The 16,385-nt window shown below is 32.7% G+C and overlaps 1 protein-coding gene across 2 annotated transcripts in view; it reads right to left on the reverse strand.

Moving 5' to 3' along the window:
* Myef2 (myelin expression factor 2) overlaps positions 1-16,385 on the reverse strand; it is a 43,713-nt gene that overhangs the window by 26,577 nt on the left and 751 nt on the right. For both annotated transcript variants that reach the window (XM_046461056.2, XM_046461058.2), the window contains exons 2-7: positions 7,541-7,749; positions 6,250-6,302; positions 5,048-5,055; positions 4,848-4,941; positions 1,124-1,315; positions 302-455 (exon numbers count right to left, since the gene is read on the reverse strand). In XM_046461056.2, coding sequence (XP_046317012.1) covers positions 302-455; positions 1,124-1,315; positions 4,848-4,941; positions 5,048-5,055; positions 6,250-6,302; positions 7,541-7,749 — 710 coding nt within the window. The remainder of the gene's footprint in view (positions 1-301; positions 456-1,123; positions 1,316-4,847; positions 4,942-5,047; positions 5,056-6,249; positions 6,303-7,540; positions 7,750-16,385) is intronic.

Here is a 16,385-nt window from a genome sequence, read left to right on the forward strand (position 1 = left end):
TTCATCTAAATCAACTTCATTAATGTACAATGTAGTACATAACTGTCAAAAGCATGTGTATATACATACAATTAGTTGGTAGGAAGGGAAAGCAGAAAAAAGTTCACACCAGTCCTGTACAATATGGCTAATTCAAGTTTTAAGAGTGACTTTAGTAGTTGGACATACTAAATATTTTATGAGCTGGAGACTAAAGTCTAACAAATTTCTAAGCTAAACAACCTTAAATTCCATAACCCCCACAAAACGGTATCAAGCTTCTCCAACTTCATTAAACAATGCTAAGTGTAAATCAGGATACAAATTGCTTGAACTGCTTCAATTGCTTGCTCAAAAGTGACAGTGCCCATTCCTCTGCTCTTTCCATCTTTGTCTTCTTTAATATCTGCCCGCTTTACAGTTCCAGCTATGCTGAACACTTCCTTTAGCTTCTTCCAACCAACTTTGAAGTCAAGCTTAACATAAAATTGTATAAAGTTACACACCTAATAAATCTCTTCCCCATTTATATATACAAAATAATCTTTTCTAAACTCTCCCAAACTATAAATAACTATAATTCACATTCAATAGTAGACCAATGATGTTCAAATAAAACACAAGTTGCTTAAAAATCAGTTCAGTCACATCTACATTATTCCATATTCTTATTATTTTAATTCCCAAAATTGTCTCTCAACTGCTCAATCCTGCTTTCTACATATGAAACTTGCACATCTACTTTTACCAAGAGAAATTCAGATTTGGGAATTATTGTCCATGTCACTGACTTTCAAGAGCTTAGAACAAATAAACCAACTGCGACATGCACATTCACAAATATCAAGGCCACAAGAATGAAATCCATTTACCAATATGAATAAAAAGGCATATAATTAAAGTACATAATTTCAAGAAATGCTCAAATGATTATAAATTCCACAGTTCTCTGTATAAAAAATTCTAAATTGTATTTAGACTAATCACACACATGTAGACTTAAATTGGATTTGAGCTTAAAATAATTAACTTCATTTACTTTAGTTAAAAATAAGCAAAATGTTCTATAAACCACTCATCTAATTAAACAATCTCATAAATGGAACTATGCATCTGAACAATAAAATTTTAGACTAAAACTTACATTAGCAACAAAAATTGTAGAACCAAGTCTACCAGCCTGCAAATTACTGATAACCTCAGGAGGAATGTTTGGATTATTGAGAATGGAAGGTGGTAAATTCATCAACCCCGATCCCATATCAGGGACATGTCCTCCTGGAAATGATCCTCCTGTTCGTTGCAATGCCCTACGAGCATTTTCTCCGTCAGGATCCTATAACACACATTGAATGTTAAATGCCACTAAATATATCAGTAAATCTACAGAATTAAAATAACAACTTCAAATTTGACATTAGCTAACCCTCAAATTATTGACCCTCTTGAGAAGTGAGATTTTTGTTTTGTTTTCTCATCCAGAGAACTGAGTCCCATAAAAACCTGTGGACAGACAAAAGATTTCAGTCTCCAGGAATGGCAATTAAATACCTCTTTCCAAGCACTAAAGTCACTTAAGAACTTGAAATTAGTTTAATTTTGTCCTCATTCTAGAGTACAAGTATGACATATACACATCATACACATAAATGCACATAACTCAAAGAGAAGCAAAATACTTACTATGATTCTTTTCTTTCCAAAATGCAATCATGGTGAAGTCTCACCACTGGATGACCAATGGAATGTCAAATTGACAATCCAAAACTTTCAGTAGTGGAACAGACTTACAAAACAAGACTTTCAGTAGTGTAACAGAACAAAACTCAGGGTGGGAGGGTATTATAACTGGCAAATTTCATTACTGAACAAAATACAAGTATCCACCTTCTAACCTCTTATCTTCCTCAACAACGATTATGATCTGAGACTGGAGCAAGGGAGAGGTAAAAGAAGGCTAGTATCCAGTGAAGAATGATAGAAAACTTTTCTTTAAATTCATTAATTTTATAAGAGTAATATCCCATTGTAAAACAAAACAAGAAGTTTAAAAATACTTCTCACTCATCCCTCTAGATAGGATGCAAACAATACATACCCCAAACAAACAACAACAAAAAAAAAAAAAAAAAAAAAAAAAACACATGAACACACTGATAGATAACCATCTGCAATGACAAATAATTATGTTAAACGACCATCAATTCTACTCTGCTGGCCTCACTCTGAAAATATTAATAAAAACAAAGTTGGATGACTTTAACAAATTCCCTAAGATGGCCAGAAAGTAAATGCAAGAATAAAATTTTTCTGGCTTACAATAAACTACTTCACTACTAAAAAATAAAAAAAGATTACAAAAGTAAAGACATGTTATCAAACAATGCTAATAAAATTTAAGTTAGAAAATGTTTCAGGTTTGAAGATGCAAAAATATACACAAAAACAAAACTTAAAATAGTGGTTATATGGGATAAAAAAAACAGGAAGGAAGATGCTTCTTGAACTATTACAGTTAGGTTGCTTGGGCTTAACATTAATAAAACATATGGCTATATTTTGTCTTTTATATAAAGGTGTATATATAAAACAAATCACCTACTATTTATAACTTGGTTTTTATTCCTCTTTTCCTCTTGTTGTCCTCCTGCAGATCACTAATTGCTATTGTCTACCTAATAGAGGGTCTATAAATACATTTACAACTGCAACTAATCTCTATTTAATTAAATGGAAAAAAGTAATTTTTAGATTTTTTTAAGGAGCATGGATATATACTTTTCTTGGACTTCCAATCCAGTAGTAATTCTAATCACTTACCCCAACCACCCATGGTAAATTAGATATTCCCAAAAAAGGGACTGCCTTTAGTGATTTTAATCCAAAAAAATTTAATTAAATAAATCCCCCATCACTTAGTGAGGCCAAATTTGACCATTTTTTCCTCTGAAAAATAGTTAAAAATAAAGGCATTCTACATCAACTTGGACCATATAATTCTATTTTGGGATCTGAAATATAGAGGATCTACAATATGCTAAAATTTATAAGAACACAATAATATGGTCTCACTTTAGCATGCAAAATACTCTTTTTTTTTTTTTCAATTAAAAGCAGAAGGGCTGGGGATGTGGCTCAAGCGGTAGCGCGCTCGCCTGGCATGCGTGCAGCCCGGGTTCAATCCTCAGCACCACATACAAACAAAGATGTTGTGTCTGCCAAAAAATAAATAAATAAATATTAAAAAAAAAAAAAAAAAAAAGCAGAAGACACTGAGATTCCATTATTTGTCTCCAGAGGAGATAGTGAAAAATCAAATACCAAATTGAAGAAAATTATTTAGGATGCTAACAATTCTGAAGCACTGAGACTGACTTATGCAAAAGAGCCACCAAATAAATGGCTGGCACAAACTACAAAATCTAAACCTTCTCTATCAATTGTCCACATCCCTGTCAAAAAAAAAAAAAAAAATTTAAATAATAACCCTTAGGCTTAAACAGTTTCAGAATATTGAAGCTAATTCCAATAAAGGGACATGAGATACACATATAGTTGATAGCATGGCCTTTAATTTCAATCTATGATCAAACTCAAGAACAGGAAACCAAAAACAGAAAGAAAAAAAAAAAAGAGAGAGAGAGAGAGAACAATGAGTCCTGGACAGGACTAATAACAATCATTATTTTTACAGCTAATATATATGAGATAGTTAAGTATTCTGAACACTGCATTAAGGGCTTTATATAATAGTATCACAAGTATAAGAAATAGCTAATATTAATTAAATAGTTTACATATATTAATTGTTGGAGCTAATTATTCTCAAGGTCACTTACATCTAACTAAGTAGTTTTTTAATGTATCTTTTGCTTACTCTTTCCTCAACTTATACTGCTAAATTCTATAAAAAAGAACACTTCCACTTTAGGGTTCTAGTTCAGGTTTCAATAATAGAATTATAACTCCTCTTGAATTTTAATCTCTAAATAACTTTATTAAAATGAATACCATGCTGGAACCATGGCGCACCTGTAATCCCAGTGGCTAGGGAGGCTGAGGCAGAAGGATTTTGAGTTCAAAGCCAACCTCAGCAACTTAGTGAGGCCCTAAGCAACTCAGTGAAACCCTGACTCTAAATAAAATACAAAATAGGGCTTGGGATATGGCTCAGTGGTCATTAACCCCCGAGCTGAATCCCTGTTACCAAAAAAAAAGAACAGCACAATAAGGTTGACCAAATTATGCTGTGCACATGTGTGAATGTAACACAATGAATTTCACCTTTACATATATCTATAAAGTACTAATTTATAAAAACAATAAATAGATGTGGGGAAGGCCAGTGGAGTAGAGGAAGGAGTGTTTGGAAACCAAAATGGAGCAAATTACACTGCACATATATGTGATTATGTCAAATGACTCTCACTATTATGTATATCTATAATGCACTAATAAAAACATTCTAAAGAGTGAATAACAATTTTATTCAAATCCATAATGTATGCATTATTAAGCAAGATTTCACTGTCATCTACAAAAATATCTATTCTATTTCTCAAACAACAGAATCTAAAAACTGAAAATATCTAAATCAATTAAAGTCAGCACCTAAAGTCTATCATGCTTAAATTTCTGAGTCCTTAATTCTTCTAAAATTATGCACCTCTGTAACAACTTGGAATAAATCAAATACAGGTACCTACTTAAGGGCAAAAAGAAGTCATATACAAGTAAGACTACTATTAACAGATAATGCTTTAATAAGCATCTATGCTTACATTACAAATACATTATCAAAAATGAAAATTCAAAGAAAGCATGATCCTATAGTCAAATGTTTAAATTTCAAATATAAGAAATCTTACCTCTTTAATATTAAGGGGTCTTCCACTAAGATCATATTTGTTCATAGTTTCTAGTGCTTTCTTTACAAATTCTTCATCTTTGAATTCAACAACACTTAATGGAGAAAAAAATTATAAGAAATGTTTATGTACTAAGATTTGCTTCCAATCAGAAGTTTAATTTGACTTAAGATACTTTAAAAAAAAAAAAAAATTCTTACCCACAACCCTATATCCAGGTAGATTTGTCAATATATGCAAAAGAAAAAAAGTTTTCAATCAGTAGATGAAGTTAATGGCAGATTCTAACATTTAAGTTACCAAAAATAATCAATAATACAATCACTTTTCATCTTTTTAACCACCAGGCAAGTGATCATAAATTTTCTGTAAATTTTTAAGTCTAACTATTGAAACAACAGAATACATGTAAAAACTTGGAGTACATTTTTACTTTCAGAGGACTTTTCTTAAAAGTTAAAACTAGTATCTCTGTACAAATTAATCAACAGTAATTCAAGGAACTCCAGTTTCCCATGTATATGACCTGACATAGTCACAAATATTTTCAATAGAAACACTGGGCATAATATATTTTTCAAATCTAATCACATCAAAATCGCAAATAAATAATAATTTTAGTAAAGTTCTCCATTAGATTAAAACTGGCTGTACACAATAGTAACCAGTTATAAATATTTTTTTAAAAATCACCTATGCTGAAGAGAATCATTTTTTTAAAAACAATTCCTTGTCATTACTGTTCAAAAAATTCCATTTGATTGTAATGACAAAGTTTTTATTTCTCATGTATTCAAACTGGTTTATGCTAATATAGTTAAACATTGTTAAGGGCTTTTCACTGTATTCTTCTATACATTGCACTCTTGTTGCTAAAAATCAAAATCTACTATCAACCAAATCCTTCTCTATCAATTTAATCATCAACAGCATTCATACTGATTGGCAGAACACTGCCTCTTATGTAGTCCTGCAGGCTACCAAGTTAAGCTTTTCAATAAGTTTCAAAAATACATTCTGAATTAACACCTTTTAGCTATAGGTCTCTCATAATCTCTTAAGGAATATTATCAATTCAGTGAATTTTAAAAGATCCTTGAAGACATCAAAATACAACAAAAAAAAAATCCTATATTAAAATCTTACTGGCTAGGAAGAAGCATTACCTTAAGAGCATTAGAAAAGTGAATGCCCTTTATGAGCATTTACAAAACCCATCCCTTCCAGGCAGCTAGTTTGGTTGGTACAGGTGTCAAACTTGCTAGTATAAAGCCTCAAATCTTGCATAATAAAGTAAAACAAAATGAAACTTAAGTTTCCAAAAACTGGTACAAGTATTATACAAAAAGTAAACTGCTGAGGAACTTTTACACCTCAAGCAGATATTGCCCACAGCACTTACCCTTGATTTTCCTTCCGCATCCTTAAAGAGCTCCACGTATGTAACCTCACCAACTACATAAGACATACAAAAGGAAGATACCAAGAAACAATACATTTAAACACCAATATCTTGCTTTACTGCACACCTGTGCACAACTCTACAGAAAAGCACCTATTATTCACCAACAATCAAAACCAGACCAACATACCTCCTCAAATGGCTATGTAAATTTGACTGATTTTCAGAAATGTACATCATCCACATTCTCTAAAAAAAAGCTAACAACCATATTAACCTAATTCATACTACAGATCATATTTTGGCCAGCATGATATAGTTGGTGAACAAATGCACATATACATACAAATGGCCCCTTAGCCTATCATATTAAAAAAAAAAACATCAACATTGGCACTTTTCAAATAACTTTGATCAGCCTACACACAACAGCTGTTTTAAGGTGACTTTCTACCTGAATGTCTTCAATCATGTTTGCCATCAGTAAACTAAATTTACAAGTCATGCTTCACAGCAAGCCACACACTTTCTAAATAAAGTCAATGAATAAAACCAATCAAATAGTTGTCACCTTACAACAGATAATACACCAATGCAATTTTTTTTTAATTTATTAGAAGAGATCAGCCTCAAAGCCAAGTACATAATTTGCAGGACTGTTGAAACTCAATTTTTCAAGAGATAACAGAACTATCTTTTACAAGATCAAGTATTAAAGTTATTTTTCCCCAAAACCAACCATGTATATAAGATGAAGGTTTTCAGATTATTCTGAAAACAAAACTGCAACAGCAGTAACGCAATTTTAATATAGAACTGCAAAGACAGCATCATGGCAGTCGTGACAATGCAAACAAAATGAATTCCACAGCCAGATTCCAGACTCCATCAAGATAATAACAAAACAGCTTTTGGAAAAAAAATAATCAGACCTTATTATTCATACATTAACACTCTAAATGTATTACTTAACTAATGCAATAATCCTTTAAAAATCTATAAAAACTTCAACTAGACAAAGCAATCGCTTTAACAAAATTCTTGGTGGCATGCAAATGCTGGCTCACTACTATCCCACTAAAATATCAAAAAAAAAAATACTTTTATCCATACTAGTGTGTAATGAAATTGTGTCAAGTGAAAGAAGAGGAAAAGATTAATTCATACATCAAGAAATAAAAATCAATTTTTTTGAGTCTGTGTGGCTAAGAGGAATAAAAAAGTTTTGCATAGTTTCTTCCCCTTCCTACATGAAGATCATCCAGCAGTGGGTTATTTCAGAGATAATTACCTTTTTCTCTCATTAGATCTTTAATAGCTTGCCATTTCATGTCATACGGGATGTTGCTAATGAAAACTCTGTTACGATTTGGACCCTTCTTTTCTCCAGTGCCCAAATTCTTGTCTTTTGAATAAGGATGAAATCTATTGGCCTTCTTATTTCCTGAAGATTTTTCTTTTAAGTCAGATTTTTCTTCTTTCACTGATTCATCATTCTCCCTAAGAATTTTAAAAACAAAACAAAACAAAACAAAAAACACCCTCATTTGTGCTTCTAAGAATGGAAGTCTATATTAAATAATTCATATTTATCACTTCATAAAACTTTCCACTAAGCTAGACTTTAGCAAAGCAACTAGAAAGTGAGCCTGACAGCTTTGATATTACCCAAGACTTTTCAAAGCAAGGATTTGGCATGAGGGCAACAATGATCACTCCCCCCCCACACCCCAGTAAATAGCTACAATCATTCAAATCACTCAATTTTCCCCTCTATGTACTTATACTTAATAAAGTGTTATTGGACACTGTGGTGGGGGGGGGTGATTCTACAGTATATAAAACTGCCACTTTTAATAAAAAATTAACTTTCTGTCTTCGTTAAAAACTCTAAAATTGACACTGGAAAAGTTTACCTCTTAAAGGTTAACAATTTCTTCCCATTTCACCTTCCTCTAAATGTATAGCTATGCTATATATCTACATATATACATATTATACATTCACTTGAGATTCAAAATTTTTCTATTCCCAACTCTGATAAGCAGAATTTATAAAGTATCCTAATATCTTCATGTTAAAAATTTTTCTGGGTTTTAAACAATAAAATAGAATAGGCACTTCATAGAATTATTTTTTTTTATTAGTAAGATTACCTACGATGAGGGCATAGGGTAGAGGAAAGAGGCAGTCACTGAATGCAAAATGAGCAAGACTGATAAATCTTTTTCATGAGGCCTAACTGGAAAAGCATTTCATTTATGAGATTATAATCACAATGCAACTATTATGATGCTACATATCAAACTTAAGATATGGTATATACTTAAGACAAACCCTATAGATATAAATCTGGATTTATATTTTAAAATGCAATTTACTTTTCAAAAGGATCTTTTTTACAGAAGTTATAATAAATTTCTTTTAAGGCATTACTCTGATGAATTTAAAATTATTTAATTAACAAAACATCAATTTTAAAGCACTTTTTATAAACATACTAATAAAAATTTCCAGGAACCAGTATGAGGGAGCACACCTGTAATCCCAGCAACTCAGGAGACTGAGAAAGAAGGATGTCAAGTTTGAGGCCAGCCTCACCAATTAGTGAGACCCTGTCTCAAAATGGGGGGAAAAAAAAGAGCCAGGAGTGTACCTCAGTAGTAAAGCACCTCTGGGTTCAATCCCCCAGTACTGGAAAAAAAATCCACCACAAATGGTCTACCAGAAAAGTTGCTAAAATCAAAAAGACACATTAGTACCAAACATATTTTGACACCTTTTCAGACCTTGATAGGGATATCTTCACTGTCAAACATATTCCCTCATCAGAAATAGCATGACCTACATATCTTTTCTCTCATATGTAGAAGATAGAGAAGAATAAGAAAAAGAAAGGTGGGGAGGGAATAACTGGGAAATAATATTGGCTGAATTATAATATAATTGTATGTGTGTACAAATTTATAACAATAAATCCCACCATTATGTACAACTATAATTCGCCAGTAAAAATGGGGCTGGGGGAAGAGCAAGCAATGGCAATACTTAGAAGGTCTTCTTAACTGTTCAACTTCAGAAAAGTACCTCCCTGTCAGAACACAGTGGCATTCTGAAAATGGTAGTGAGAGGTTAAAAGTCTTTTCTCTGGTTCCTGGGTACAGAAGAAACAACAACCCCTTCATTTTAATCCCCCAAAGGACCAATTACACAACAGGCTTAGGCTGAATTCAATGTATGTTTTTAAAATAATTAAATTTCTGTTCAGGAGAGCAGCTATCCATAAAATCTCTAGATAAATATCCCTCCCCCTATTTTCTTCCTGAAGGAAATCAATTGTGAAAATGCATGAAGTTCTGATATATAATGTTCTGTTCTAGGTGGAGGTTAATGAATGTGGTAAACATTTGCTTACAATAATCTAACAATTCCATTTTAAAAGTAGTAATATTATATCTCTTCTTTAAAATATTTACTTAAAGGATGGCCAAAGAGAGCAATTTCGGTAATTTTCCCCCAATTTGTAGCATCTTTAAAATACCACTAAGCTGTTCATCTGCAACACATAAATTATCTATGGAAGGCATACTAGTTTAGGGGCTAGAGGGACAATTTGATTAAGAAATTAAGTCATAATTATATCAGTCCTGAATTTTATGCCATAAATACACTATAGAAAGACAGTTAAAAAAAAAGTGAAATGATGCTACCAGAATATTTCCAGAATTCCATGTTCTAATTCTCAAGCTATTCACTTTTGCAAGCCCCTCCTTCTTAATATAATTAAAAGACTCCAGAATAAACAAAAATTTATCTGCTCTTAAGACTAAATTATTCCTTCCCAAATAACAAATTTCTGAAAAAAATTAACATCTAACACTGAATGAAGAAACATAGTATTAATATGTGATTTTAAAAGCATAATGCTATAATGAGATCCAGAATTAATCCCAGTTCTAGGACAAACACCAGAGGGAAATTCATAGTGATAAAAGCCTATACACAGAAAAAATGAAAGATCTCAAAACAATCTAACTTAACACCTTAAGGAATTAAAAATTAACTAACCACAGAGTTAATAAAAGGAAGGAAATAACAAACATCAAAGCATAAATAAATATACTAGAAAAATAGAAGATCAACAAAACTAAAAGTTATTTTTTAAAAAAAGACAAATTGACAAATATTAAGTCAGACACTAAGGAAAAAAGAGAAGAATCAACATCAAACAGAAGAGAAATTACAACTGACCACATAGAACTACAAAGGACAATACAAACCTATTATGACCAATTATACATGAGCAAATCTAGAATGAATAAATTCCTAGAAACAGACAACTTACCAAAAACAAATCTTAAAGAAACAGACATCCCAACCCACCAATAAAAAGAAGGAAGACTAGGAGACTGAATCTGTACTCAAAATCTCCCATCAGTGAAAAGTCTAGGACCTGAGAGCTTCATGGGAAAATTCTACCAAACACTAAAAAAAACTATTTCAAAAAACCAGAATGAGAGAACTCTTTCAAATCATTTTATAAGGCCAACATTACTCTGATACCAAAGTCAGACAAAGAGAATTATAGGCCAATATCCCTGATGAACACAGGTGCAAAAATCCTGAACAAAATGCTAGCAAACTGAATTCAACAGCACATTAGAAGGATGTAAGGCTGGATAAACATATGCAAATCAGTAAGCATGGTATAACACATTAACAAAGTGAAGGTAAAAAAAAAACAAATGGTCACCTCAATAGATCTGGGAAAAGAACTTTACAAATTTCAAACTTTCCTCTAAAACCAGGAATAGGAAAAAGATGCCTGCTCTCACCACTACTATTCAACTTTTTATTATTAAAAGTCCTGGCCAGAGCAATTAGGCAAGAAAAACAAAAGGCATCCAAATTGGAAAGTAAAAACCAAAATTATCTGTTTGCTAATAATGTGATCTTATATACAAAAAACCATTATAGAGTCCACCAAAAAGAAAGAAAAAAGAGCTAGGCATAGTGGGGTACACCCGTAATCCCAGTGATCAGGTGGCTGAGACAGGAAGATTCCGAGTTCAAAGCCAGCCTCAGCAACAGCGAGGTGCTAAGCAACTCAGTGAAACCCTGTCTCTACATAAAATAACAAAATAGGCTGGGAATGTGGCTCAGTGGTTGTGTGCCCCTGAGTTCAATCCCCAGTGGCCCTCGAAAAAAGAAAAGAAAAAAGATGCTAAAAGTAGAAGAGAAACTATTAGGCAATGGGAAAGGGACCAGTTAGGGAATCAGGGGAAAAGGGAGGGTGGACATATAAATGCATGATGCATTCATGTATGGAAATGTCACAGTGAAACCAATTAACTTGTACAATTAATATGTATTAATAGGAGTCCACCAAAAGTAATTCAGTAAAATTATAGGGTACAAGACCGACATACCAAAATGAATGTGCCTCTCTATACATCAACAATAAACTATCAAAAAATTAACACCACATCCCATTTATAATAGCACTGAAAAACAAAAACAAAAAACCACCTAGGAATAAATTTAAACAAGGCAATGAAACACACTGAAAACTATAAAACAATGATGAAAGAAACTGAAGACAACACCAATAAATGGTTAGATACTCTGTGTTCATGGACCAGAAGAACTGATGTTATAAATGTCCATATTATCCAAAATGACCTATCAATTCAATGCAATCCTATTAAAATTCCAATGCTATTTTTCACCGAAACAGAAAAAAAATCTCAAATGTATATGGAACTACAAAAGATCCTAAGTAGCTAAAGCAATCTTGAACAACAACAAAGCTGGAGACATCACACTTCCTAATTTAAATTATATTATGAAGCCAGAGTAATCAAAACAATAAGATACTGACATAAAAACATACATACAAATCAATGGAAGATTATAGAAAGCTCAGAAATACATGCAAACATATAGTCAACTAATACTTGACACTGAGGAAAAGAGAGTCTCTTCGATAAATAGTGCTGAGAAAAGAGGATATCCGTATTCAATAAAATGGAACTGAATCCTTATCTTACAACATACATGAAAATCATCAAACCAACTAGATTGAAAACTTAAACATAACAGCTGAAACCATGTAACTCAAGAAAATACAGAGGGGAAAAACACTCCATAACACTGGCCTTAACAATGACTTTTCTGGGTATGACACCAAAAGTCCAGGCAATAAAGGCAAAAATAAACAAGTGGACTACATCAAACAAAAAAGTTTCTGACCAGCAAAGGAAACAATCAACAAAACAAAAAGGCAATCTACTGAATGGGAGAAGGTATTCACAAACCATTTATTAAAGAGCAGTATCAAAAATATAAGGAGCTCATACAACTCAATAGCAAAAAATAAACATCAAAAAACAACCTAATTAAAAAGTGGATAAAGAACCTAAACAGATTAATCTTCCAAAGATGACATGCAAATGGCTAAAAGGTATATGAAAAGGTGCTCAACAACACTAATGATCAGGGGAATACAATTCAAAACCACAATGAGGCATCACATAACCTGTTAGGAAGACTATTATCAAGATGTCAAAAGATGATGCATACTGGCAAGGATGGGAAGAGAGAAAGTTATACACTACTGGTGGGAATGTGTACTGGTACAATCATTATGGAAAAAACGGTATGAAAGTTTCTCAGAAAGTAAGCAATAAAACTATCAGATGACCTAGCAATTACATACACGTCAGAGTATTTATCCAAAGAAAATAAAAATCACTGTCTTAGCCTTAGATGGCACCCACCTGTAATCCCAGAGGCTCAGGAGGCTGAAACAAGAGTTCAAAGCCAGTCTTAGCAACAGCAAGGCGCTAAGCAACTCAGTAAGACCCTGTCTCTACATAAAATACAAAATAGGGCTGGGGATGTAGCACAGTGGTTGTGTCCCCCTAAGTTCAATACCCAGTAACCCCATACACAGAAAAAAAAAAAAAAAAAAACACTGTCTTGAAGAGTTATCTGCACTTTCATGCTCACTACACTATTTCACAATAGCCAGATTTGGAAACAACCTAAGTGTTGTGTTTCTTTCTTTCTTTTTTTTTTTTAAGAGAGGGAGAGACAAAGAGAGAGAGAATTTCAATATCTATTTTTTAGTTATCGGCGGACACAACATCCTTGTTTGTATGCGGTGCTGAGGATCGAACCCGGGCCACACGCATGCCAGGCGAATGCGCTACCACTTGAGCCACATCCCCAGCCCAAAGTGTTGTGTTTCTAATGAATGAATGGCTAAAGAATATGTGTGTAAACACACACATATACACACACAAATGAATTATTCAGGCTTTAAAAAGAAAATTTTGTCACTGGCAACAACCTAGATGAATATTATGTCCTGGAGGACATTATGCTAAATGATATTAAGCCAGACACAGAAAGACAAATACTGCATGACCATCACTTATATGTGCAATCTAAAAATCTTAACTCATAGAAATAGAGAGTAAAGGGATGGTTTCCAGACATCAGGGGATGGGTGAAAATAAGACATGTTGGTCTAAGGATACAAACTTTCAGTTATAAGATAAATAGATAAATTCTGGAGACCTAGTATAGAGTGATAATAGCTAATAATAATATATTTGCTATACACTTGAAATTTGCTGAGTAGATTATAAGTGTTCTTACTCCCCCCCCCCACACACACACACAATGCTAACTATGAGGTAATGGATATGTTAATTTGTGGTAACCATTTTACAATGTATTCATAGTATATCAAAACATCATTAAATACAATTTTTATTTTTTCAATTATATTTAAATAAAGGTAGAAAAAACTAATCCCAGTTCTAATCTTTAATCCTAATATGATAAAAATTGTTATTCTACTGGCAAACACTTCACTTTGCCCTAATGCCTAATATTTTATAAGTTCTTTAATGTAACTCTCAAATCTCCATATACTTCGTTTTATTAATAATATATATATAATAAAGAGTTATAACAATCAATGTTAACAATATCAGTGTTTTCCTTGCATTCACTTTTAAGAAAAGAAAAGCTTGTATCATTTGGCATAAAGGAAAAGAATAAATCTAGGGAAACATAACTTCAAATTCTTCTTTAAAGATGTAAACATGCCATTTAAATCCTCTCTATGAGTTCCATGATCGTAAAGGTTCATTTCTGCATTTCTTCAACAAATATTCACTGGAACTTTCCAAATGTAAGATTTTGAGGTACATAGGTATATAATACATAGTCTCTACCCTCAATGACCATGAATTAACTGAAGCAAAAGTCATTTAAATCCTGATGACAAATAGCACTCTCATTTCTAAACAAATATATTATAAGGCAATATTGGTCATTTTTATCAACAACATAAGAAATTCTATCATTAAAAACATGGTAGTGGGTTGTTAACAAATCCTACTGGTTCAGAGATTGAGATCTCTGGTTGTTAAGTGTGAATGATTCATGCTGGACCATCATACCTTCTTATGGAATAGACACTGCAAGAAATCCCTTAGAGTGTGTTGGGGATGTGGCTTGGTAGAAGAGAACTTGTCTAACATGTTGAGAGCTCTGAGTTCAATTCCCAACACCACAAAATAAAGAAATAGAACAAATTGGCCTGTACTTCCTGTACTTTATCTTATTTTTTTTCTCTTCCTAAATTAGAAAAAGCTTCTTTTTCCCACCTCTCCCCTCTTTTTTCCTACCCTTCAATAGACTTTAAAAAGGATTAGAGTTCTTTATCTAATGGAGATTTAGAAGTCAGCTTCACTGGTACCAACACTACACTAATCTTACCCAAGTGTAAGATTTTTTTCAATTCTATTTTTAGTGCTACTCTCTGTAATTCAAGGGTTTTGTTTTTTTTTTTTAAAAAAAGAAAAGGGTGGCACACCCATGTTAAGCTGTCATTCATCAGTATCCAAGTGGGCCTGGATCTAGGACCTGACTCTACCCCAAGAGATTAAAAAGTCCAGAGCTGCTCAAGTCTCTTATATAAAATGACACTGTATTGTATGTAAGTTATACAAACCTCCCATATACTTTAAATCATCTCTAGATTACTTAAAATACCTAATATAATGTAAACAGTTGTATAGGATGTATACTGTTCAGGGAATAATGTCCAAAGAATAATGTCCAGAAAAGTTATATGTTCAATACAGATACAACATTTCTGTGGAGGAGAGTAACATTTTCAATTCACCATTGGTTAAATGTATGAAGGCAGAACCCAAAAATATTGGGTGCCAACTTGTTAAGTTTACTGTTTATTGTTTTTCAATTCTATTTTTAATGCAAGCACCTGACAGTCCACACTTAGGCAGACATGGAGAAAGAGATTCACTCACTTCTTGATATCTCAAGGTTCCTGCCCTCTTTCTTTGCAGAAACAAATTCAAGAGTTGCAATCTCTTACACCTGCCATCTCTATTCTGTCTAGAAGATACTGCCTATTCAAACCCACTTAAGAGCCAGGCTGTAATAATGAAGCTGGAGAAACCTATCCCATCTAATCTGCAATCAACCCCAACACAGATTGGTCCAGGTAGGATCATACTGTTTCAAACATTTTCATACAAAAGAAAAAAGTCAGAATTTACCTTTCCTGTTTTAGCATGAGCTTATGTTTACTGCTTTCTACTCTAAGGCAGAACTGAGAGAAGGAAAAGGGCGTTTTCATTAAATTATTAACGTACTTACAACTTCAGATTTAAAGAGCTAGGCATATGAAAATAAATGCTTGACTTCATATCACCCCACATGACAAGAGGTGAGCATAACATGCCTCTGTATCATTCTTATAAACTGAAACTGTGGTGGAGTTGAGTCAACTCAATTCTTTACAGATACTAATGATAGACTCAACCTTATAGTAGTGGGTTTTCTTCAATTAAAAAAAAAATCTTATTTTACCATTGTTTATTTACCAAAATTAAGGCCACCAAACACTGAGTTTTTTTCAAATAGCCTGCCCAACTGACAAACATCACCAGGTGGGCAGGGAAGCACATTTCCCCTTTACAGCACCTCGAGTCAACTCCATGTTAACACAATGGAGTCAATAACTACACATTATTAAACTTACTCTCGGTACAAAACATTTCAGAAATGAATATACACTTCTGAAAACAACG

The sequence above is a fragment of the Marmota monax genome, unplaced genomic scaffold (assembly GCF_021218885.2).
Source record: "Marmota monax isolate L192 unplaced genomic scaffold, Marmota_monax_Labrador192_F-V1.1 WCK01_AAM20220418_F8-fsc00001, whole genome shotgun sequence".
Lineage (NCBI taxonomy): Eukaryota > Metazoa > Chordata > Mammalia > Rodentia > Sciuridae > Marmota > Marmota monax.